The sequence below is a fragment of the Pelophylax lessonae genome (genome assembly GCF_965119305.1).
Source record: "Pelophylax lessonae genome assembly, chromosome: 6".
In the NCBI taxonomy this organism is placed as follows: Eukaryota; Metazoa; Chordata; class Amphibia; order Anura; family Ranidae; genus Pelophylax; species Pelophylax lessonae.
In genome coordinates, this window is record NC_138773.1 from 67,700,427 (window position 1) to 67,727,225 (window position 26,799).

Consider the following 26,799-nt stretch of genomic DNA (forward strand, 5'->3'; position numbering starts at 1 on the left):
TAGTCATCAGTTCTACCAAAGAGCCCGAGGTATCACCAAGGAACAACAAAGCATCATCAGCATATAATGCGATTTTCTCTTCCACCTCTCCCCTTCTGAACCCATGGATGGCGGGGTTGGCCCTAACTGCTGCCGCCAGGGGCTCCACCGCCAGGGCGAACAGCAAGGGCGACAATGGGCAGCCCTGCCGCGTGCCCCTGTGCAGCGGGAACACCGGAGACAGCATATTGTTGACCCTCACACATGCCGTAGGGGCGTTGTACAATAATTTGATCCATGCTATAAACCGAGGCCCAAACCCCAGTCTTTCCAAAACAACCCAGAGATACTGCCACTCAACACTATCAAAGCCCTGTTCCCACAGTTATCTGGAGGAATCTGCATATTCAAGTACAGCCTGCGTATGTTAGTCGCCGTGGAACGCCCTGGGATGAACCCAGATTGGTCCCCATGTACAATTTTAGAGATCACCTTAGAAAGGCGGTTGGCCAGTACCTTAGCAAAAAGTTTGAGATCCGACGTGAGGAGGGAAATGGGTCTATACGAATCAGGGCGCGTCGGATCCTTCCCGGGCTTCAATAGAACCACCACCACCGCCTCATACATAGAGGGGGGAAGCGACCCCAACTCCGATGAGAACTCAAGAGTGCGCAGGAGTTCCGGCAGCAGCACCCCACTAAAGGCCTTGTACAACTCAATAGGGAGCCCGTCCGCACCCGGTGCCCTCGAGTTAGGGTAACCCGCCAGCGCCTCCTGGAGTTCCTCCAACTTAATGGGGGGAGTCCAGGAGAGCCCTATCCGCTGCGGCAAGTTGCGGCAACTGGAGGTCATGTAGGAATGCCAATAAGTCACTCGGGTCGTAAGACACCTGGGAAGCGTAGAGATCCCTAAAGAATGTACTGAAGCCCTGCAGGATAGACGGAGTATCAGAAACCACATCCCCAGAGGGGAGCGTCAATCTGTGAATTATCGGGGGAGGTCTCTGCGCCCGTGAAATGGTTGCAAGCATATGCCCAGTCTTTTCCCCTTCCTCAAAGTATGCCTGTGACATGAAAAAACGTTTGTGTTCAGCTTGTTGCTGCTGGATGGAGCGAAAGAATCTCTGCGCCTCCAGCCAACAACCCTGATTATCCGCTGTGGGAGACGCCAGGAAAGCAGCCTCCGCCCGGAGCACCGCCTCACTGGCATCCCGAGCCCATTGCCTGCTCCGTGACTTAACCGACGAAATTTCTTTGATACAAATACCTCTAAGGAAGGCCTTCATGGTATCCCACACCATTCCCGGAGCTGCAGAGTGTCCGTTATCGGCAAAGAAATTAGTAAGAGGAGTGGCGATTTGAGCATGATCAGGGAAGAGTGGAAGCCAAAAGGGGTTCAGCTTCCACTGCCTAGGCAGACTGGGACCAGGCAACCTGAGACTCACCAACATCGGGGAGTGGTCAGAGAGCCCACGCGCCAGATAGCTCACCACGGGTGCGTAAGAGAACAGTAGGTCAGATCCCAGGGCCAAGTCAATACGGGACAATGTAGAGTGTGACAAGGAATGACAGGAAAAGCCCGCCTCTAAGGGGTGCTTGCTACGCCAGATATCCAGAAGTCCCAGCTCCCCCAGAAACCTAGCAAAGGGAGTGGGAGTCCTGGAACCATCCGGGCAGAACCGTTTAAGTATGTCAAGAGTTGGGTCAAGGACATTATTGAAATCCCCCACAGCCAACACCGGGAGTTGGGGGTGTGCGCCAAGAAACCGGGACAGACACTCCAGCACCTCGAACGCGAATGGGGGAGGAACATATATGTTAGCAATAATACACTTAAGAGTATCCCACACCCCCACAAGAAAAATAAATCTCCCCTGCGGATCAACCAGAGAGGCAAGAGTCTCAAATCTTGTTGAAGCTGATACTAGAATGGATACCCCCCTAGAGTACTGGGTATGAGAGGAATGATACTGCACCGGGTATTTAGAGGTGCTAATACAACCCATAGAGTCAGTAGTCAGATGGGTTTCTTGCAGGCAGACAATAGCAGGACTCTGGTGTGACAAAGAGGTCCATATGGCAGTACGCTTGCGAGGGTCCCCCAGGCCACGGACATTCCAGGATATCAAAGTGCCAAGTGGGCTAGCCACGATGGGTATCTAGCACTAGAGGAGTTGCCTGCGTTACATCAGCAGGCCAGGGGGAGATTTGCCAATAAGGAAATCCGGTGAGGGACAGCGACAAAGTCTCAAGGAGGTCCGTCAGAGACTCGGGTGAGTCGTGCTCAGCATATCCTAACAGTATAGGTCGTGGAGTTGCACCAAAACAGAAAAAAAATGATGAGGATAGGAACAACAAAAAAAAAAGAAGAAGCAAACAAAGTACAGACGATGAGAGAGCACACTTTAGGCGGAGAGCCCGAAGGGCGACTCCCATCCAGACCCCGCAGGGAAACGTCCGTTGGCCCACAGGGCCCAGGGGGGTGAAGTGAAGAGGGCCCAGACTCGCACAGTCCAGAACAGAAGGCCATTCCAAACAAAACTGCAGTCAGAACGGCAAACTTGAGAGTGCAAACTGTTGCAAACAAGGGGGAGACCGTTCAGCTCCCAACAGGGTGAGTATGGACCCCTACGCAAGGTATCGAAGCTCACGCCGTCGTGCATCATCAGGCCGCAGCCTCCCGCAGCTGGCGTTCGTGGCGGTCCAGCCAATTAACCGCCATGGTGGGATTTTCGAAGAAATGGACAGCACCGTTAGCCACTACTCGCAATTTGGCAGGATACAACATGGAGTACACCAACGGTATGGCACGCATTCGTTTTTTAACTTCCGTGAATCGTGCGCGTTGTTTCTGGAGTGCCGCAGAAAAATCAGGGTATATAGAGATCCGCGACCCTTGAATCTCCATACGAGGTTGTTGTCTGGCCAGTCTCAGGATAGTGTCTCTGTCCTTGTAGTGCAGAAGTTTCAGTAGAAATGGGCGGTCAGGGGCCCCTGGTGGTGGAGCCCTGAACGGCACCCTATGTGCCCTCTCCACCGAAAAGAAAGGAGAAAGGCTATCCTTTCCAAAGGTTGTTAGTAGCCATTGCTCTATGAACTCCACTGGCGTTTTGCCCTCTGCCTTTTCTGGTATGCCCACCAAGCGAAGGTTACTGCGGCGCAGCCGGTTTTTCATGTCCTCCAGCCTGGCCATAGCCTCAGAGACCCCAGAGGAGTTCATTCTGACATCTTGCATAAGGGGTTGCATTTCATCCTCCACCACACTAACCCTGCCTTCCAAGGCCGTGGCCCGCTCCCTGATTTTTTGCATATCCTGCCGCATGTGTAACAGTCCCTCTTTCATACTTTTCACCTCCACAGTCAGGTCAGCAAGGGATGCACCATAGGTGTGCACAGCCGTTAGCACATCTTGAATAGTGGGGGCAGGTGGGTCAGAGTCCCCAGGGATATCATCCTCCCTCCGGAGCCCCGCAGGAGTACTCACTGTGCCGGCAGTGGAAGCCATGGCTGCATCATCCCTCCCGGGAGAAGGCAGCTGCGGTGCAGGAGAGTGGCCGGGTTGCTTGCTCGTCGAAGCTGCGGTCTGCTGATGCTGCGCTCTCTGTGATGCCGGGACATGAGCGAACTGCTCCAGTCTAGAGAGCGCCGCAGGCACCTTGTCCTTGCCCGCCCGCTGTGGCAGCGTGGCGCCGCCATGTTGGATTTGTTTGGGCGCCGGCAGGCTCCCCTCCTTCTGCCTCGTCATGGCCACCGATGCGGTCCGGGACGCTGTGGACGGTGCCTCGGAAAGGCAGACACGACTGCGGAGCACTCGGGCGATGTTTCCGGTGGGTGAGGGTCCACTAACAGGATGATACAGTAGCAGGATATCGGAGCCAAGGAGAAACACGTCCTTCTACATGAGCCGGTAAGCCACGCCCCCCTTTAAAAGCCTTCTACTGAAGTCTACAACAAAACTGACACTTCCTGAAGCGCTGATCTCCTGGGTCACCTACCGCTCTCACTAGTTTCTTCCTCTGACCACCATGTCATTAGGGAACAGCCGTAATGTGAAGGTCAGAAATAAGAACTGTACAGTTCTGTGCATAAAAAATAGGTCATATAAAAAAAGACCACACCCCCTCTTGAAAAGGTTAACCAACACCCTATACTCTGCCCACCCCCCCTGGTCCCTGCTGTTCTTACCTCTGTGGGTGATGAGCTGTCTGTACCCATGCAGGTATACCTGTCCAGGGATAGGAAATCCCTGCTCTTTTCCCCCTTCTTTCTACAGTGCTTTCAGGATGGATGAGAGTAGTTCATTGTGCTGGCAATGACCAATCAGAATCTCTCTGATCAGTCCTGGAAGCCCCAAAGAAAAAAAAGAGGGAGTAGAGTGGGGATTTCCAACCCCCGGACTACTACTACTACTACTACTACTACTACTACTACTACTACTACTAGGCTGCACGGAAACTGACAACTCATCGTCCATGAAGGTAAGTATAGCAGGAACTGGGGAGGAACTGGGGTTGGGGGGGGGGGGGGTGGTGGTGGTCTGGCTCGATAGTATGCAAGGTGTTAGTTTACCTTTTAATTTTTTTTCTAAAAAGGTGAACTTACACTCAAGCTGCACATGTTAAAAACTAGAACAACATCCCTCAGTTCAGAATTCTTTACTGAAAATAGTCCTACAATCACTTGAATGGGATTCTAGGACAATATCCCCCCGGACATTATCCCCCCTGGACAACATCCCCCCGGACCATATCCTCCCTCTAACCCTAACCCTATGTCCAGGGGGATGTTTTCCGGGGGGATATTGTCCCGGGGGATATTGCCCGGGAGATGTTGTCCCGGGGGGAATATTCTCCGGAGGGATGCTGTCCAGGGGGGATTATGTCCAGGGGGATGTTTTCCGGGGGGATATTGTCCTGATACCCTTGAATGGGGATAACAGAGATCTGTTCATCAAATATAACATGTCAACTAAAAGTGGGGTTATGTTTTTGAGCTAATTTGCAGCGGGCTGTATTTATATCCATAGGGGTCAATTTACTAAAACTGGAAAATGCAATTTTTGAAACCTGGAAGCCGATTTCTATGCAGAGCTGCACCAGATTTTGCACTATTCAGTTTAAATAAATCAACCCCATAGTGTCAAAACTATGAATTGAACTGTAACCAGAGTGCGAAGGGAGTGTGAGTTTAAATCCAAAACCTTTAGATTAATGTAATGTATTTTGTTGACTAACAGCCAACATTATATAATTTAGTCCAACAAGTAGTGGCCTACCTGCTGACAGCAGCACACTATCCTGTCCGATGTATTCCTGACTCAGCAGTCGGTTCTGTTCTTCAATGGTTCTCTTGACATGAGTCTTCACCCTTTCAGCTCTCTCAGATTTCTGCCATGAGCACATAAATTCCAATTATTCATCTTAATAACAATATAAATTTAGCAAAGCGAGAAAATCTTTATTGGCCTTTAAATACAAATCACAAATTGGTTTGTGCATATGAGACTTGGATAATATTAGTGGATCAATATTTAAATGTTCGACATTATGAGAACTAACGTTTGTGTAAAGCTGAACTCCAGCAAATCAGTTCATAGGTGAAATGCATATGAAAATTATTTTACCTGCCTGAATATTTGCTATTATGTTCAGCCAAATATGTGATCTGAACACCTATGCCAGGCAGTATAAACAGATACCACTATTCAATACTGGATTATGTAACATAATCACAATGCTAAGGTCCTCCCTATGCTCATCATTCATGTTCATCATGCACCCTGAACACTCCCACCTCCAGCTCACAGGGCCTGAAATCATGTTAGCCTGATTAAGTAGATCTATACAATGCTGCCTGGCAGGCTTACAACGATATACCGCATACATCTGATTTCTGATTTCTGCTATACAGAGGATTGGGGAAAGATAAATAAAAAGGGAGATTTCAAGTTATTAAGATACTAGAGCTAAATTAAATATTATAAATCTGAACTCCAGAATTTTTTTTTAACATTTGCTGGTGTAAATATAAAATACTAGTATAAAGGGGGCAGGGTGCTTGTACAAGAGAAAAGTCCAGAGGTTTTCTCACTCTCTCCTTTTCTTTTTTACCCTCTTTGGGCTAAAGAATACAGGCCAAATCCTAGGCCCGCCCCCCCCCCCTTTCTTCCCTTTTCTTCCGTATCCACCCCCTTCCCCCCCCCCATATCTTGTGCCTTCTTTTCCCCTTTCCCCTCCCCTTTTTTTTCAACATCTGACCTAATGACACAGGGACCACGTGTCTTTCTCAGATATCCCCCTGAGGAAGACACGAGGTCCCTGTGTCGTCACGCGTAGGGGAGGGGCAAGGACGGACGGAACGCTGCACTGACTGAGCCTGAGATAGAGTGCCTGCCGGCTTGTGCAGCTCACCCAAGGCTGTTTGTTTCTCACCGCACCACCACGATATTTATCTGCCCATCATTGTCCATTGTAGATTGGTGCACTAAAGCACCTTTTAAATGTGAGTAGTACATTGTTTTTCATTTAATAAATTTGAAAAAAGATTTCAGCACTATCCAGCTTTCTTCCTTTCATACGTTACCAACATTGCACCAGAGGGAGTGATACTCCATAGAGGATCCCCACCCGGGGGGATCGAACAAATCTTATTCCAGCCCAGGGAGGCATTAAGCGCTTCTTGACTGAGCTTAATTGTGAGGTCACACGCATTAGGTGAGTGCCCACTCACAAGGGGTTGCACAGTTCTTTTGGGAGAGATTTTCACTGTGGCACCTTTGAAGCACTCTGTCACTTTGTGTGACTTCATTCCTGCATGTTTACAGCACTATTAGCACCTTTGAAGAATTTATTTTTTAGTGGCAACATTTCATACACTGGGACTTGTTTGCACAGTATGGAATTTTGAACACTATTTATATATTGGGACTTGTTTGCACATCATGGATTTTTGAATATTATTTATTTGTTTAATTTATTTATTTAGTCCATTTATTCTATTATTCACTATTTATGCTATTCATATTTTTGTCACTTTTTTTATATATACAGTCGTATGAGACACACATAATTTATAGTTTTATATAATTTCTTTGGTTATTTCATTATTAATTGCGCAGCATTTTTTGGATTTATAATCAAAGAACAGGTTGACCCTAAAGTGAAAGTAGAGCCTTCTATTGTTTTCAGCCAAGGAAGCTGCCATCTTGCCTCTGTGTAACCTTCAATTGCCATAATGCTGCACATGTGATCAGTTATGACACCAGCCATTGGATGATTTGACAGTTTGGTTGAGAGCGCAACCATTGTGACAGTTAGATATCCGGCAAGTGTCGGGAATGCAATTGTTTGTTTAAAACTGTTAAATCATTAGGTTTACTTGTGCTTTAAGGTGTTCCCTGGCAATCAACATATCAGATGAGGAAAATGTTTTTAATGTTCTGTAGCATCCTCCTAGTGTAGGATACTTGGCACATTTAGTTTTTGGCTCCTTCCGTAGTCAAGAGAGCAGTGATTGATTGTTTTGGGCTGTTCAGAGTTTCGCAGGCTAGAAGTTTGATTGCTTCCCCCTGCCTCTAGTAGAAGCTTCCAGAGCATATGGAGAGAGAAAGAGAGATTCAAATGACCAGCCAGAACATTTATCGTGCTCTGGCCAATCCCTGGGAGGGAGTATCCAGAAAGTGGCTGGGGATGTGATAAATAGTTTGGAGCCCTGTACAGTTTGTTCTTTCCTCGTCAAGGAAGGTCCCAAAGCCTCTGGGGCTGCTGCCCTAGGAGGCAGCCTGTGGACAGTGTTGCTGTTCTTTGAGGTTTTAGCTGTGGCAGAGCTGAGAACCTGAAGTGATCTTCTGAGGAGCTGTAGGACTTCACCATAAGGGATCTGGTCTGGAGAAGGATTGTCTCCCTCACTGGACAGTGTACGGAGGAGGCAGGAAGGTGAGCAGCTGTCCTGGAACTTTTGAGTACTGACCCTGAATTTTGATCCCTGGTGACTGTGCTTTTGGGATATAAGTGCCAGAGGTAGCTATGGACAGAAGGCTCTCATAGGGTCTCCGAGTACTGGCCATTCCCTTGTCCTCAGCAGAATCCTGGAGTGGGAGCTTAGAGAACATTGTCCCGTTACTGTAAGCATTTTGGAGTATCCCATGCCCTAATCCCCTCCTCCTATTAAACATTTTTTAAGCAATAAATATCAATAGGACATCCCCTAGACTGAGTTATTGGAGCCGGTGTGTATAGACTGGTGCTTGTGGGGACAGGCAGTCTCTACTATTTGGGAAGAAACAGCTTTTACCAGCAGCACCTACTGGGGCGGTGCTACACTTTTGTCTAACAGTCAAGCATTCAAAACTCTAGACAGCAATGTCTGATGTAACACTTAATAAACTCTATCAAATTCACTACTGTGACAAGTTTTCAGATGCACACATTAGTACATCACACGTACCTGTAAACGATTAACCGTTCTTTTGTATTCTTTTTTCAGCAAGGCAAGCCTTTCCTTAAGCTGCAACACAAAAATCATAAACTTAGGATTTTATTATAGAAAAAAATATTTAAACATTAAAAAAAATTACCAACCAGCTCCACAGTGGTGACAACATACTTAATTTCCTTCTCAAAATATATTAGTAGGCCATGGTCCCTGTCCAAGCAATCTGAAGAGGATCAGAAGAGCCACCACTGACAACTCCAATATTCTAATGGCTATTCACTTGCAAGATTTACAACCCTTAGACCTCATTCTCATGGGCATACCGATCCGTATGCCTTGTGAAGGGCCGTCTTCAGCCTCTTGGAATGCACAGGTGTTTTGTGCAGGGGTGTGCAGGCAGCCTATTGAAACCAATGATAGATGTCCAGAAGCACAGACCTTTACATGCATTCCAGGGTGCATACCTGTGCAGGTCCAATACACGGATCAGGATTCTAATCTGTTCATTGGGTCCACATGGATGTACCAAATGGGGATGCACATGGAGGTCCCTGCAGCCGGCTGCAAGTCAATGACTTTAACAGGCTGCCTGCACACCTGTACATCCTGGACAGCTGAAGACAGCCCTTCACATACATACAGTATGCCCGTGTGGATAATACCTTAAAGCAAAGGTGTCTTTGGACCAGGCAGGGCAAAGCAACAGGCTTATTTTAATTCCCATGTGTAAAGGCATAAGGTATTAAAACATGTCCAATACATCCTAATCTGGCCAAAAGCAAAAGACTGGAGGACATCTATGAACTTGGGCTGATTTTGTTTGCGATTTCCCATCTAATGTAAAAGCTAAGGCTCTGGGTAGTGTACAGCTTCCTTTACACTCTACACCACAACCTATGTATACTGCTTCAGGAGCAGACAGTAGATGCATTCCATCGAAGGTAATGCATGGCTTCCGATTCTAATACATTTAAAGGGAAAAGTTATCTTTTTTGAACCCCCCTCTCCCCCACAGTAGATTTCCAATGGGTAAATATTTAGCTATAACCAAACTCTGAGATTGCCACTGCGTAGCCCTTCAAGGTGCCATGCAGTATTTTCTTCACAACATTTCCTACCAGGCCCTGTGCCTGCTAAGCATTCACCACAATCCCTATTTAATTCTATGGATGGATCTGTACTCATAATACAAATGGAGTATAATGCCTCTATAAGTATAAGCGGGGGCTATGGGGCACATGCACAGCAGTCACAGGGCTCAGTTGGGACAGTTTTGAAAAAAAATCTGCGTAAGATCCAGTAATGTGCCACATAGACAATCTCAGGAGCAAGGCTGTAGCTATTTACCCATGGGGGGAGGGCTGAAAAGAACAACTTCACTAAAAAGGAAGCTACCCTTTGATGTGAAGCATCCCATCAGTGAATAAAGATGGTGCCACCCATGGATCTAGGCTGCTTTGCTTGCAATAATTATTAATGGATAGGTGTGTTGTAATACCTTTGCTTTGTCTTTCAGCGTGAGGCATTTCTCTTGCATGTTTTCCATCGCTTGCTGAAAACAAAGAGAAGAGGGAATAAGGTGACACAAGCACACAATGACAGGGACCAATTTATGTGCACAACATGAACTGAACATTATTCATATAGCTACACCACTCATTGTTTAGGCTGTCACTACTCACACTAAATCATGTGTGTAAAAGGAGCTGTGCTACATATGGTAAACTCAAAACACATAAATTCAATGTTAACCATGCATTGCCTATTCCACTACTCAATCCAATAAGTGATAAAGATCCTATGGGGTCTTGGTTGTCTGGTGAGTGTGCCTGTATGGTGGTGGGAAGAGCACATCAAAAATGTGGAGTTGTTTGTGAAAGCACAAGCAATAGTGGAACACCACATTATTTATAGACACTTGAAGGCAAGGTTCACACATGTCCGGTGTGAATTTCCCCCTCAGTTTTCACTGCAAATTTACAAAGCAGCTGTTCAACGGTTCAGCTGTGATTTAGATGCGGTTCAGATGCAAATTTTTGAGCCAGCGGCCACCGGCGTCTTAAACGTTAGCTGGTTGTTAAGGTGCGGGCCAGGAAGCTGGCCGTCAAATCCTTAACAACAGATGACACATCAACTGTCAGTGGGGTTTCCCGCTGACAGCTGAATGTAAAAAAATTTTTTTAAAAAAAATTGCAGGCAATAAAATTTTCTTTGGAAAAAAAGGCGTGGAGGGTCCCCATCCCCAATCCCTACAAGGCCCTTTCGGCTCTGGTATGGATTTTAGGAGGAACCTGCTGGGTCGGTGACTTCACAAGGGGGCGTTGCCATCATGTGATGTCGCCAGGTGGCCCCGCCCCTTAGCTATTCAAGAACTGTCAGACGGCGGGAGCCTTCGGCACGAGCAGAGTTTTTTTTTTCCCCAGGTCGGCGGTGGGTGTCGTGATTGACAAAGGATCTACACTGGGGGACATTGTTTTTTTAATAAAATAAATTGTTAAAAACTGTCTGTATTTCTTTTAGACACTTTTTTTGGTGAATGGGTAGGGGTACAGTGTACCTACATACTCATTTGCATTAAAGGAGGGTTTATGATTTCGATAAGCCCCCTGCCTGCATACCCCCACAACCACTGGCCAGGGTTGTGGGCAGGGCTCGCTTCCTTAAACTTTGATCTGAAAAGGATGGCGTTGCCTCATCCCCCCTCCTAAGATAACATCACAGATCCCAAGTAGATTACAGGACCAGTCTCCCTGTCCCATGCGATCTTATGCATGCACAGAGGGAAGCTGACTGTGATTCACTGGGAGGTCACAGCTGGCTCCTAAACCCAAGATGGTAGCAGTGGTGAGAAGAATCAGCACTGGACTCCATGGCCTGGTAGCGGTTTATTAGGGCGGCACAGTGGTGTAGTGGTTAGCACTTTCCCCTAGCAGCAAGAGGGTCGCTGGTTCGAATCCCAACCACTACACTACCTGCCTGGAGTTTGCATGTTCTCCCTGTGCCTGTGTGGGTTTCCTCCGGGTACTCCAGTTTCCTCCCACACTCCAAAGACATGCTGGTAGATTAATTGGATCCTGTAAAAAAAAATTGGCCCTACTGTGTATGTATAAATGTGAGTTAGGGACCTTAGATTGTAAGCTCCTTGAGGGCAGGGACTGATGTGAATGTACAATGTATATGTAAAGCGCTGCGTAAATTGACAGCGCTATACAAGTACCTGAAATAAATAAATAATTAGGGCCTCGTTCACATGGGGCGTACTACAACTTACACCAGTGTGAAGGGCGAGCTTACCTGCATGGGGATGCACAGGTGTTCCATGCATCCTCCTGCAGCCAGTCCCGTTGATGTCAAATTGGGAAACAGTGGCCGCACAGACACAGCTGCTGCTCCAAAGTTTCCATTGGAGGGGGGAGGGGGGTGGTGTCCTGGACACAGACAGTATCAAAGTGGGAGCTGCAGCTGTTTCCTAGGAGACCAGTTCCATGTGATGGAGAAGTGTCAAGTGGCATTCATGTCTTCTTCACAGGTAGGTGCCCTCCTGAAATACATGTGATGACAGGGGGGTCATGAAAGAGACAGGGTCTCTTTAACCTGTTCTGGACCGCCCCACCGGCAGGGTGGCCCTCCTGTGTGAAATTACCTGTACATCTTTTCATGCACTGGATCTGGGGGACGCGCGCACGCCACTGGCGACCTGTGTCCAATCAGCGGGTCCGATGTTCACCAACACCAACACCTATTCATGAGAGAGGCAGAACGGTGGTCTGCCCATCTCATGCAACTGGTCTCCTAGGAAACAGCTGCAGCTCCCACTTTGATATCTCTTTAACACTCTGTCTGTGTCCAGGACACCCCCCCCTTCCCCCTCCAATGGAAACTTTGGAGCAGCAGCTGTGTCTGTGCGGCCACTGTTTCCCAATTTGACATCAACGGGACTGGCTGCAGGAGGATGCATGGAACACCTGTGCATCCCCATGCAGGTAAGCTCGCCCTTCACACTGGTGTAAGTTGTAGTACGCCCCATGTGAACGAGGCCCTAATTATTTATTTATTTTATTATTTCAGGTACTTGTATAGCGCTGTCAATTTACATAGCGCTTTACATATACATTGTACATTCACATCAGTCCCTGCCCTCAAGGAGCTTACAATCTAAAGTCCCTAACTCACATTTATACATACACAGTAGGGCCAATTTTTTTTACAGGATCCAATTAACCTACCAGCATGTCTTTGGGGTGTGGGAGGAAACCGGAGTACCCAGAGGAAACCCACGCAGGCACAGGGAGAACATGCAAACTCCAGGCAGGTAGTGTCGTGGTTGGGATTCGAACTGGTGACCCTCTTGCTGCTAGGGGAAAGTGCTAACCACTACACCACTGTGCCGCCCTAATAAACAGGTACCAGCCCATGGAGTCCAGCGCTGTCTTCCCACAGCTGATTCTTCTCACCACTCATCGCCGTTCTGTGAGAGGGGAAGATGGAGATCTTGTGTTTCTGATAAGCAGGAACACGGATCTCTGTCCTCCCCCAGTCAAAGTATCCCCCACAGTTAGAAAGCACCCCCTAGGGAACACATTTAACCCTTTAATTACCCCTGATGTTACCCCCTTCCCTGCCAGTGTCATTAGTACAGTGATGGTGCATAATTTTTAGCACTGATCACTGTATTAGTGTCACTGGTCCCCAAAAAGTGTCAGGTATCCGATTGGTCCGCCGCAATGTCACAGTCCCGCTAAAAATCGCAGACTGCCGCCATTACTAGTAAAAAAATAAATTAAAAAATTCCATAAATCTATTCCATCATTTGTTGACGCAATAACTTTTGTGCAAACCAATCAATATACGCTTATTGGGATTTTTTTTTTTTTACCAAAAAAATGCAGCTGAATACAAATTGGCCTACATTTTATTTATGCTGAAATTTTATTTTTTACATTTTTTTTTATTTATTTAATATGTTTTATAGCAAAAGGTAAAAAATATTGTTTTTTTTTTCCAAAATTCTCGGTCTTTTGTTTAACCACTTTACGACCGCCAGTCATTATACTGCAGCAGGCAGCCGCTCCTACGCAAACCGCCCTAGATATACGTAGGTTGGGTGCTCGCCTGCAGATAGGGGTAGCTTGCAGCTCGTCAGCGGGGAAGCCGATGCACAGGCAGGTGGCTCTGATTGCCACCTGACACCCGCGATTGTTCCCCGCTGAAAGAGAAGAACGGTCAGCTGTTGTAAACACATCTGACCGTTCTTCTTCCTGGAATGATCACAGAGCACCTGTGATCCTTCTATATAGAATAACATGTCTCTATGATCATTTCACAAGTCACACCCTCCCACAGTTAGAAACACGCCCCTAGGTACACATTTAACCCTTTGATCACCCACACTGTTAACCCCTTCCCTGCCAGTGTCATTATTACAGTAACAGTGCATATTTTATTTTTTTATGTAGTAATGTTACTGGTCTCCCCAGAAGTGTCAAAAATGTCAGTCAGGCGTCCAATCTGTCCACCGCAATGTCGCAGTCCCGGAAAAAAAAAAAAACGCAGATCTCCGCCATTACTAGTGCAAAAAAAAAAAAACAATAAAAATGACATAAATCTTTCCCATAGATAGTAGACGTGGTAACTTTTGCGCAAACCAAAAATCAAAATACGCTTATTGGGATTTTTTTTTTAACAAAAATATGTAGCAAAAAACAATTTGGCCTAAAATGTTAAAAAAAAATTTGATTTTAAATTTTTTTTAGGGAAATATTATATAGCAGAATCTGAAAAATATTATTTTTTTTTTCAGAACTGTCGCTCTTTTTTTGTTTATAGCGCAAAAAAAAAAAACCTCAGAGGTGATCAAATACCACCAAAAGAAAGCTTTATTTGTAGGGTAAAAAGGACATCAATTGTATTTAGGCACATTGTCGCACGACCGCGCAATTGTCCGTTAAAATAACGCAGTGCCGTATCGCACTGGTCATAAAGAGGGGTAAAGTGGTTAAAGAACATCTAAACCCAAAAAGTAAAATCATTATATGGCAGCTTACCCTTTATGGTTGTTGATTGGTCTGCAGGCACGCCTGTCCTTTATTTGTACCTGGTGGTCCTGCCAGGAGACTTCACAGCAACTTGCTGTCCCAGGGTGACAACACTCACAGTGTCTATCCATGCAGGAGCAACGTTGTCACCCAAGGACGTACAATGCGGAGGAGGAGGAGGACCAGGGGCCTTGCTGCCTCCACTATAGAGGGGTCATGTTGAGCCGGCCATAAGAGACCAGAGAGCACAAACCAAAAGCAGAGGCGGCAACCTTCTGTTCTCTATACAGTGTGGAGGGGTGACACACTCTGTCGGGTTTTTATTTCCAGTCTGTGTCCCCGCTGGGGAGATTCATCCCTCTCCATTCATCCTGGTGACCACTGTCACTGGAACATAAACCAATAGTCATTCCAAAACTTTAGAACCGGAACAGGAGGAGAAAGGAAATTCTCTAACGGGGACACTTTGTCCTAAACAGGACACCTCTCACTTCAGGGGGATTTCCAGTCACTTCCTGTTGTGTCTCCAATACAGGAAGTGAAGAGGAATTCCCCCTAATGGGACACAGACACAAAAAGTAACACCTGACAGGGGTTGTAACCTTTTCCCGCTCCTCACACAACTAACAAACATTGGATATACTGTAAGTAATGCACTCATTCTACACACAGACGTCTATAGCAGAGCAGAGAGGCTCAGCTCTGTAGGAAAAAGTGACAGAAGACATTAAAGGTCAGAGAAGAAGATCTGCAGGGCTAACAGAACTTGTTGTACAACAACACAGGCTGCAAGGAGCTGCTGGGACTTGTAGTTCTCCAGCACAGGACACAGTACATACTTTCCAGGCGCCTCTCTCCAGGAGTCACGTGTTCTCGGTCCTCCTGCCCCGCCCACTACTCTCTGGTAGCATTCCGTCTCCGCCCACTTTCCCTCTGGTAGCCTTCGCTTTCCTCCGGACACGCCCACTCCTCCCTAGCAGCAGCTCACGTGACGCCTGGGCACGCCGGATGTGACGTCCCGCCCGGAGGAGCCATGGAGCTGAGTGAGCTGCTGTATAACAAGTCGGAGTATATAGAGACAGTGAGTGTGCTGGGGGCTGTGTGAGGTGTTGAGGGAGGGGCACACATGGAACTGGTACCTATAGGTTGTCTGTGTTTAATGGCCAGCCTTGTCACACCTGCATGCATTCACTGTGTGTGACAGCTCCCTGGCCTATGCAGAGGGCGCCTGTGTCACCCCAAATACTGTATATCCCTATATTCTGGCATGCTCTGCATGTACACATGGTGACCAGAGACCTGCCCCTGCTATAGGGCCTTGCTTGGTCTTTATAATCAGAGACTGATGGCAGCAGATCCATCTCTGTATAGGAAGGGATGATCAGGAATGGACTACAAGTAGGACTGTTATAAAATGCATTATCTCTGCTATCATAAGCCCAAGCCAGTGTAAACATTACATTGTATCACTTCACCGATATGTACCACAGTGTAGATCAGTGGTAGTCTCCTTCCTTGATGGGGTGGGCCTCACATGCAGCCCCCAATATCACCACAGGGCTGCTAATAAAAATCAGTGATTTATCGTTGTCAGAGACTGCAAACACACAACAGGGTATAGTGAAAGTCTAATGGCATGATACATGAGATGGTCAGAGACTGCGGCCATGATACAAGAGATGGTCGGAGACTGCAGACATGATACAAGAGATGGTCGGAGACTGCGGCCATGATACATGAGATGGTCAGAGACTGCAGACATGATACAAGGGATGGCCGGAGACTGCAGACCTGACACAAGGGATGGTTGAAGACTGCAGACATGATACAAGAGATGGTTGGAGACAGTGGGCATGATACAAGAGATGGTCAGAGACTGTGGGCATGATACAAGAGATGATTGGAGACTGTGGGCATAATACAAAAGATGATTGGATACTGTGGGCATGATACAAAAGATGATTGGATACTGTGGGCATGATACAAGAGATGGTCGGAGACTGTGGGCATGATACTAGGGATGGCCAGAGACTGTGGGCATGATACTAGGCATGGTCAGAGACTGTGGGCATGATACAAAAGATGATTGGATACTGTGGGCATGATACAAGAGATGGTCGGAGACTGTGGGCATGATACTAGGCATGGTCAGAGACTGTGGGCATGATACTAAGGATGGTCAGAGATAGGGATCCACCGAAATGAAAATTTTGGGCTGAAACCAAAAATGCAGGATGCCCTTGGCCGAAAACCGAAAATTACTTTTTCCCCCAAAAAATTTTAAAATGGATAGAACAGGGGCATACACCAAAAACAGGTAGTGACGTACACCTGTCGCTGCCACCCTGTCACAGTATATGTACTGTGATGGGTTGGCAAGAGGTTAATTTAATTACCAATGGTATTTGTATTATGAAGCATGAGGGGTTAATGTATTGTCACTGCTGGTCACTCATCTATTAGTGATCGACTAGTGGCAGGTAATTAACCCCTTTGTGCTGCATTAGTGCAATCAGTATCAGTGCAACCAGTGTTAATTAACACTGATACTGGTTGCACTAATGCAGCACAAAAGGGTTAATTACCTGCCACTGGTCGGTCACTAATAGATGAGTGACCAGCAGTGACAATACATTAACCCCTCATGCTTCATAATACTAATACCATTGGTAAGCTGCCTCAGCTCCCCCCACCCCCACTGCCTCAGCGTCCCCCTCCTCGGGTGTACTTCATTCAAAAGTCCCGCCTCTGGCCGGCGGCACCGCCTCTCAATGACGTCCCTACTACGATCTGTGCATTATGAATGGACATACCAGGCGGGGCGAGCGGCCGCTATAGATAGAACTAATGTGATCCTTCACTGTCAGCTCAGCACGACTATGTGTGAATGAGAACAGAACTGAGCTGACACCGGGGGGGGGGGGGGGCGCGGAGCGGCTGCTATTAGCTGTAACTATGTGAGAGCTTCACTTCCCTGTCAGCGGAGATACATGCCTGTCAGGGAAGTGAAGCGCTCACATGGTTACAGCTAATAGTGGCCGCTCCCTTTATTTTCGGCAATGTTAACCCATTATCGGCCGAAATGAGATAGGCTTATTTTCAGCCGATAATTTCGGTGGCCGAAATTTCGGTGCATCCCTAGTCAGAGACTGTGGGGAGGATGCTAGAGATGGTCAGAGACTGTGGGCATGATGCTAGAGATAGTCAGAGACCGTGGGCATGATACTAGAGATGGCCAGAGACTGTGGGCATGATGCTAGAGATGGTCAGAGACTGCAGACATGATACAAGGAATGGTCGAAGACTTCAGACATGATACATGAGATAGTCAGAGACTGCAGACATGATACAAGGGATGGTCGAAGACTATAGACATGATACAAGAGATGGTCGGAGACAGTGGGCATGATACAAGAGATGATTGGAGACTGTGGGCATGATACAAGAGATGATTGGAGACTGTGGGCATGATACAAGAGATGATTGGAGACTGTGGGCATGATACTAGGGATGGTCAGAGACTGTGGACATGATACTAGGGATGGTCAGAGACTGTGGGTATGATACCAGGGATGGTCAGAGACTGTGGGCATGATACTAGGGATGGTCAGAGACTGTGGGGAGGATGCTAGAGATGGTCAGAGACTGTGGGCATGATGCTAGAGATGGTCAGAGACCGTGGGCATGATACTAGAGATGGCCAGAGACTGTGGGCATGATGCTAGAGATGGTCAGAGACTGCAGACATGATACAAGGAATGGCCGAAGACTGCAGACATGATACATGAGATGGTCAGAGACTGCAGACATGATACAAGGGATGGTCGAAGACTATAGACATGATACAAGAGATGGTCCGAGACAGTGGGCTTGATACAAGAGATGATTGGAGACTGTGGGCTTGATACAAGAGATGATTGGAGACTGTGGGCATGATACAAGAGATGGTCGGAGACAGTGGACATGATACAAGAGATGGTCAGAGACTGTGGGCATGATACAAGAGATGGTCGGAGACAGTGGGCATGATATAAGAGAGGATTGGAGACTGTGGGCATGATACAAGAGATGATCGGAGACTGTGGGCATGATACAAGAGATGATTGGAGACTGTGGGCATGATACAAGAGATGATTGGAGACTGTGGGCATGATACTAGGGATGGTCAGAGACTGTGCGCATGATACTAGGGATGGTCAGAGACTGTGGGTATGATACTAAGGATAGTCAGAGACTGTGGGGAGGATGCTAGAGATGGTCAGAGACTGTGGGCATGATGCTAGAGATGGTCACAGACCGTAGGCATGATACTAGAGATGGCCAGAGACTGTGGACATGATACTAGAGATGGCCAGAGACTGTGGGCATGATACTAGAGATGGTCAGAGACTGTGGGCATGATACTAGAGATGGTCAGAGACAGTGGGCATGATACTAGAGATGGCTAGAGACTGTGGGCATAATCAGAGACTGTGAGCATGATACTAGAGATGGTCAGAGACTGTGGGCATGATGCTAGAGATGGTCAGAGACTGTGGGCATGATGCTAGAGATGGTCAGAGACTGTGGGCATGATACTAGAGATGGTCAGAGACTGTGGGCATAATAAGAGATGGTTAGAAACTGCAGGTATGACACCAGAGGTGATCAGAAACTGCAGGTATTACACAAGAGATGGTCAGAGACTGTGGGCATGATGCAAGAGACAGTCAGAGACTGTGGGCATGATTTAAGATACACTCAGAGACTGTGGGCATGATACAAGAGATGATTGGAGACTGTGGGCATGATACAAGAGATGATTGGAGACTGTGGGCATGATACAAGAGATGATTGGAGACTGTGGGCATGATACAAGAGATGATTGGAGACTGTGGGCATGATACTAGGGATGGTCAGAGACTGTGGACATGATACTAGGGATGGTCAGAGACTGTGGGGAGGATGCTAGAGATGGTCAGAGACTGTGGGCATGATGCTAGAGATGGTCAGAGACCGTGGGCATGATACTAGAGATGGCCAGAGACTGTGGGCATGATGCTAGAGATGGTCAGAGACTGCAGATATGATACAAGGAATGGCCGAAGACTGCAGACATGATACATGAGATGGTCAGAGACTGCAGACATGATACAAGGGATGGTCGAAGACTATAGGCATGATACAAGAGATGGTCCGAGACAGTGGGCTTGATACAAGAGATGATTGGAGACTGTGGGCTTGATACAAGAGATGATTGGAGACTGTGGGCATGATACAAGAGATGGTCGGAGACAGTGGGCATGATATAAGAGAGGATTGGAGACTGTGGGCATGATACAAGAGATGATTGGAGACTGTGGGCATGATACAAGAGATGATTGGAGACTGTGGGCATGATACTAGGGATGGTCAGAGACTGTGGGCATGATACCAGGGATGGTCAGAGACTGTGGGCATGATACTAGGGATGGTCAGAGACTGTGGGCATGATACTAGGGATGGTCAGAGACTGTGGGCATGATACTAGGGATGGTCAGAGACTGTGGGTATGATACTAAGGATAGTCAGAGACTGTGGGGAGGATGCTAGAGATGGTCAGAAACCGTGGGCATGATACTAGAGATGGCCAGAGACTGTGGGCATGATACTAGAGATGGCCAGAGACTGTGGGCATGATGCTAGAGATGGTCAGAGACTGTGGGCATGATACTAGAGATGGTCAGAGACTGTGGGCGTGATACTAGAGATGGTCAGAGACTGTGGGCATGATACTAGAGATGGTCAGAGACTGTGGGCATGATACTAGAGATGGTCAGAGACTGTGGGCATGATACTAGAGATGGTCAGAGACTGTGGGCATGATACTAGAGATGGTCAGAGACAGTGGGCATGATACTAGAGATGGCTAGAGACTGTGGGCATAATCAGAGACTGTGAGCATGATACTAGAGATGGTCAGAGACTGTGGGCATGATGCTAGAGATGGTCAGAGACTGTGGGCATGATGCTAGAGATGGTCAGAGACTGTGGGCATGATGCTAGAGATGGTCAGAGACTGTGGGCATGATACTAGAGATGGTCAGAGACTGTGGGCATAATAAGAGATGGTTAGAAACTGCAGGTATGACACCACAGGTGATCAGAAACTGCAGGTATTACACAAGAGATGGTCAGAGACTGTGGGCATGATTGAAGATACACTCAGAGACTGTGGGGGTGACACAAGAAATGGTCAGAGACTGTGGGGGTGACACAAGGAATGGTCAGAGACTGTGGGCGTGACACAAGAAATGGTCAGAGACTGTGGGGGTGACACAAGAAATGGTCAGAGACTGTGGGCCTGACACAAGAGATGGTCAGAGACTGTTGGCATGCTGCTGCAGGAGACTGTAAACATAATACAGGAGTTGTTGGGGACATACTTTATACAAGACTGTTTGAGATTACTGCTACAACAGAGCAATAGGGAAACACAGATTAGTGTCTGTAGGAGACCCAAGGGCCTCACAAAAAGTGCCAGAGGGCTGCATATTGGGCACCAAGGGTGCAGAGAGATGCATGTCTGCAGACAAGGATGACACCTGCTCCACACATGCCTTGCTTTTAGTTGATTTTGTTCTAGTGCTTTTCTCCCTAGGGATGCAAAGCACATGTTGGGGATTAGCACAGGCATGCACATATACTGTGAATACAAAATAAAAACATATACTGTACATGCCCCTTCTATGCAATAGGGGATTATGTCTTGGCCACTTATGATTGGACAAGTAAAGTGACAGCTTCCCAGGAGGATCGCTCTGGTGGGTTTAGACTAGGATTTAATAACGCCTGTGCTTAGGAGGTGAGGCAGCCATCTTCTTCAGTAGAATTTTATACTAGGGTCAGTTTTTTTAGACAAGATCCAGTTAAACATATCAGCATATGTTTGGAGTGTGGGAGGAAACTGGAGTATCTGGAGGAAACCAACACAAGCGAGAGAGAATGTAATCAACATGCAGTTTGGTGCTGGTCAAGGACCCCACTGCTGCATGGCAGAATTTTTAACCATTATGCCACCATGCTGCCCTTGGCTGATTTGTTGTCTTTCGTGCCTGGATTTGTACAGAATCATTCTACACTGCACTGTACCCATGTGATGACTGGAGATACAGATCACAGACTGCTGGAAGAAAGCAGGCTTGGAAATTGAGTTGGTTTCTCTGTGTAACTACATATCACTTATTGTAATTCCTGTTTATAGTCCTTTATAAACCACTTAAGCCCCGGAAGATTTTACTCCCTTCCTGACCAGGGCCTATTTTGCGATTCGGCACTGCGTGACTTTAACGGACAATTGCGCGGTCGTGCGGCACTGTACCTAAACAAATTTGGCGTCCTTTTTTTCCCCACAAACAGAGCTTTCTTTTGGTGGTATTTGATCACCTGTGCGATTTTTTTTTTTGATCATGCGCTATAAACAAAAAAGAGCGTCAATTTTGCAAAAATAACATTATTTTTCACATTTTTTTTATATGAAATTCCCAAAAAAAAAGTAAAAATCAAAATTTTTTAACATTTTAGGCCAATTTTTTTTTTTTACCATATGTTTGGTAAAAAAAAAAAAAAATCGCAAAAGCGTATTTTGATTGGTTTGCGCAAAAGTTATTGCGTTTACTAACTAAGGGAAAGATTTTTGTCATTTTTGTTGTTTTTTTTTTTAACGCGTAATGGCGGCGATCTGCGATTTTTTTTTTTTTTTTTTTTGCGGGACTGCGACATTGCGGCGGACAGATCGGACCCTTGACTGACATTTTTGACACTTTTGGGGTTACCAGTGACATTACTACAGTAATCAATGCTATACATATGCACTGTTACTGTAAAAATTACACTGGCAGGGAAGGGGTTAATTTTTATTGGAGAGGGAGGGGTTAATGTATGCCTGGTGCTTACTAACGTGTGTGGGGGGAGGTGACTGAGTGACACAGGGACAGATCGCAGGTTCAGCCTGACACAAACGGGCGGATTTCCACACTCGATCCCCGATGATCGGGGAAGAGCGGCGGTAATCACGGCCGCTCCTCCCCTGGCCCGACTCCCTCTGTAGCTGAATACAGCGGGAGCGAGCCTCCGGCGGCACGCACGCGCCGCCAAGAGAGGGGAATGTCTGGTGATGTAGGTCTACGTCGCCAGACGATAACAAGCCACTTTGCCGCAGTACAGTCAACGTGACTGGTCGGCAAGTGGTTAACAAACTTTGTTGCAAAAGATTCCTACCCTTTGTTATTCACAGGAAAGCATTGTTTGTTCCTCTGTGCTGAGTGGGTCTTATGGGAGTGGTTACATAATTATCAGCAGCTGATGAGCTCTAATGAAAAAAGCTGATGGGCCTGAATCCCTTTAGATGTGTTCCTATTGGAAGTATCTCACCAAAAATGAAATTTTTGTTGCAGGGGATGCCAGAAATCTGACTTGTATCTTAGGCAGACTTCTGGGAAAATTGTTGAGCCAATCACACAAGCAGGAAATTATGTTTCTGGGGTGTGGTCAGTATACATTCTGTGTACAGAAAAGCTCCAGGTAGCCATATTGCATTGCATTTTCAGAAAATGACAGCAGCTGCAGATTGAAAGGGAAAGGTCATTTTTAATAACATTCAATTACAATATGATTTGTGTTGCAATTGTATACGCTATATTGGTTTTCTTTATTTGCTGATTTTTTTCCCCACAAAAGTGAAGTTACCCTTTAATCTTATTCTTTTTTTCCTCCGGCAGCTGACTCTCTTCTCTCCAATGCTCTGGGTTGTGGGGAGACCTCCACCATCCTCACATACAGTGCAGGACTATTGAGCCTTCATTGTACATGATGATGTAAAGGTGTGGCCCGGAGCCCTGAAAAGTAACAATTTTAACCACTTGCCGACCGCCGCAAGTAGATTTACTGCAGCGGTCAGCCCCTCACAGGCAAAGTGACGTAAATATACGTCACTAGCCTGTGAGGCTCTGGGGAGCTAGCGCGCGCCGCCGGCGGTGCGCTCCCACGCGGTCATGGACCTCCCCGCGCGTGTGACCGGCGGACCCGATGTCCGCCGATCACTCTGCGATCGGCGGGGGAGAGAAAGTCAGGCAGCTTGTGTAAACAAGCTGCCTGTCATTCTCCCCTGTGTAGAGACACCGATCATACGGTTCTACTATGTAGGACCGTTGATCAGTGTAACTACAGCTCAACAGACAGCCAATCACAGTTAGAATCACGCCCCTAGGGACACACACAGCCCCTCCCTCTCAAATAATGTTTACCCCTTCACTGCCAGTGTATTTTTACAGTAACAGTGCATATATATAGCACTGATTACTGTAGAAATGTCACTGGTAACCCCAAAAGTGTCAAAAATGTCAGTCAAGGGTCCGATCTGTCCGCCGCAATGTCGCAGTACTGCAAAAAAAATCGCAGATCGCCGCCATTACGCGTTAAAAAAAAAAACAACAAAAATGACAAAAATCTTTCCCTTTGTTAGTAAACGCAATAACTTTTGCGCAAACCAATCAAAATACGCTTTTTGCGATTTTTTTTTACCAAACATAGGTAGCAGAAAACAAATTGGCCGAAAATGTTAAAAAATTTTGATTTTTACTTTTTTTTTTGAGGAATTTCATATAAAAAAATGTGAAAAATATTATTTTTGCAAAATTGACGCTCTTTTTTTGTTTATAGCGCATGATCAAAAAATAGCACAGGTGATCAAATACCACCAAAAGAAAGCTCTGTTTGTGGAAAAAAAAGGACGTCAAATTCGTTTAGGTACAGCGTCGCACGATCGCGCAATTGTCCGTTAAAGTCACACAGTGCCGAATCGCAAAATACCCCCTGGTCAGGAAGGGGGTAAAATCTTCCGGGGCTTAAGTGGTTAAGGGACTGATCACACAGTATGGAGGATCCCTGCTAGAGGGAGGAGAAAGGTTAGTATTATGGTTTCATCCTCTACCCCTTGACCCAGTGAGCATTTAACCCTTGCAATGCACGGGGGCCCCATAGAAGAGTATTTTTTTTGGTGCCAGAGTAGGGCTTTAAAAAATACAGAGGTCACCTCCCTACCTCAGCCTGCTGTCTGGACAATGAAGGCACCGTGGCGCTCTCCCCTCCTGTAAGCAAGCTTACAATGTTAGGCCCTTTTTACACGGGTGGACCAATCCGGTCCGCCTCTCAGGTTTTCATGCGGACTCGATTGGACCACCCTATGCTCTCTATGGAGCGGTGGATGCATCCGCCGACATCCGATTCTATCCACTAAAAACGGATGGATGGGGATTTGTTCTCCGTCCGTCTGGGAGATCGGATAACAGTTGGATGGAAACGCACAGGTGGTCCATTTCCATCCGACCACCCATAGAGGAAAGTGGTCTGTGTCTGTGCCCGTGCCCTTTTTGCATCAGCGGACACAGACCTGTCATTCATCTTCTCAGCAGAGAGATGGCCTGCTGAGCTGTCGGATCCACTGGCCGATTCTGCCAGGGTGAAAGGGGCCTTAGGCTAACAGTACATTGCAATTAAGAGCTGAAGGTCCCGGGAGCCATACATCAGAGCAAGACCTAATGTGTGTAGACAAGTGGCAGTTTGTCGGGACCCCCGCCACACATTTACTTTGTCCACTGGAGCTTACTCATGGGGATAGCCATGCCTGTGAGTAAGCTCCAGTGAGCGGAGTGAAATGCGTTTGGAGCGTGGCCTGGCGGGGATCCAGGCTGAGACTGCCACTTGTCTACACACAGCGGGTGGGTGTTTTGTCCTGATGTGCAGGTCCCAGGATCTTCTGCTCTTACCTGTCATTGTCTGGAGTGTGGGCGGCTCTATTCCAGCCAGCACTCCCAGCAGCAGGCACAGGACTACACTTCCTAGCAGCCTGAGCGCTCACACACATACAATGAGTACCTTGCATCTGCAAGAGAACTTTCAAAGGCTGATCCTGGTGGCCCTTTCTTTCAAGCTGAGTTTTGCTATTCTGTGGATTACAGGGAGCTAAAATAAAGACAGATTTGACATACTTATTCTGTCTACATACATAATGAGATTTATTAATTTTCCTTCGCTTTAGCTAAGAAAAATGTATGGCCATTAGTCTCAGACTAAAACTCAGTAATGTGTGTGTTTTTTTTTATTACTAGGCATCTGGAAACAAAGTCAGCAGGCAGTCTGTATTATGTGGAAGCCAGAACATTGTACTCAATGGCAAGGTTAGTAACATGACACATGTATATCGTGAGTATGGGGAACAGAAGCAAGCTTCATGAAAACAAAAGAGTACTTAGTGACATTTAGTGATTCTTTCATACCTTTTATATGGTTTTCATAACTTCTATATGGTTGTATTTCTCACTGTGTTTCTGTTAGAGATTTCTCCTCACTTCCTATCTTGAAAAAAAAAAACGTTGTCAGCAGAACAGGAAGTGAGTAGAAATCACCCACAGAGTCCCAGATATTAGTAAGGAGTTCTAACATTTCTCCACTCAATCAGGCCCCCCCCCCTTAAAAAAAATTACATACTTTTTAAATCAACTATTTTTCCAAGATGAGAAACCCTTATACAGTGTAAAATATCTCACGTAACTTTATCTCAAGGAAAACTTTATAAATGCATATGTTGAAAGATTAACATCTGATATGCGTCTGGGTGTTTCAGATGCGCAATCCTCTGCTTTGCGGGCTCTTCCACTGACCCTTACATCGCTAGTATGTCCTGTAGTGATCAGGGATGAGCTCAAGCGTGTTTAGATACTTGTCCGAACCCACCTGAACTATCCTTCCAGGAAGCTGTCACTGCGGACCGCTGACTGTAAGTGGCAGAGGCATTCCCCTCTACATGTATACAGGCCCTTTGTATGCATGGGGGAGGGGGGGGATGCATCTAGGGCTTATGATTGACTGAAGTGCCAGCTTCCCAAGAGGATAGTTCAGGCAGGTTTAGGCCAGTATCCAAACATGCCTAAGCTTATCCCCAGTAGTGATGAAGGCGAGGGTGGATGAAACTACAGAGCACAGTTGGGGACACTGGCATTTGAATCTCCTGGTATTGTCAGAACCACAACATCTTTTAAAAAGCTTCTGTTTTTATTTTTTTCTCAAATAAGTTTTATTGAGTTTTTACAAAAGAAAAATTAACATTTGCTACAGAAAGAGTTATGTAACAGTAAAAAGTGTGTGTGATAGAGTTAACAACAATCATATCAGATAAGTAGCGCCTGTTGCAAAATATTCTACCAAACAGTGGGGTGATATAGAGATTTTTGGAGATAGGTATATATATATATATATATATATATATATATATATACCTATCATGGTGATGACATTGTATTGCTGATTTGATCTAGTAAATCAATTAACAAGTACTT

At 46.5% G+C, this 26,799-nt stretch overlaps 2 protein-coding genes across 2 annotated transcripts in view; one reads left to right on the top strand and one right to left on the bottom strand.

Moving 5' to 3' along the window:
• Positions 1–15,349, bottom strand: part of PALB2 (partner and localizer of BRCA2) — a 42,601-nt gene extending 27,252 nt beyond the window's left edge. The window contains exons 1-4 of the mRNA XM_082261852.1: positions 15,286–15,349; positions 9,910–9,963; positions 8,424–8,483; positions 5,254–5,365 (exon numbers count right to left, since the gene is read on the bottom strand). Of these exons, the coding sequence (XP_082117978.1) occupies positions 5,254–5,365; positions 8,424–8,483; positions 9,910–9,957 (220 nt within the window). The 5' untranslated portion in view covers positions 9,958–9,963; positions 15,286–15,349. The remainder of the gene's footprint in view (positions 1–5,253; positions 5,366–8,423; positions 8,484–9,909; positions 9,964–15,285) is intronic.
• Positions 15,350–15,402: 53 nt separating this feature from the next.
• DCTN5 (dynactin subunit 5) overlaps positions 15,403–26,799 on the top strand; it is a 44,129-nt gene continuing 32,732 nt past the window's right edge. The window contains exons 1-2 of the mRNA XM_082261371.1: positions 15,403–15,527; positions 25,573–25,641. Coding sequence (XP_082117497.1) covers positions 15,480–15,527; positions 25,573–25,641 — 117 coding nt within the window. The 5' untranslated portion in view covers positions 15,403–15,479. The remainder of the gene's footprint in view (positions 15,528–25,572; positions 25,642–26,799) is intronic.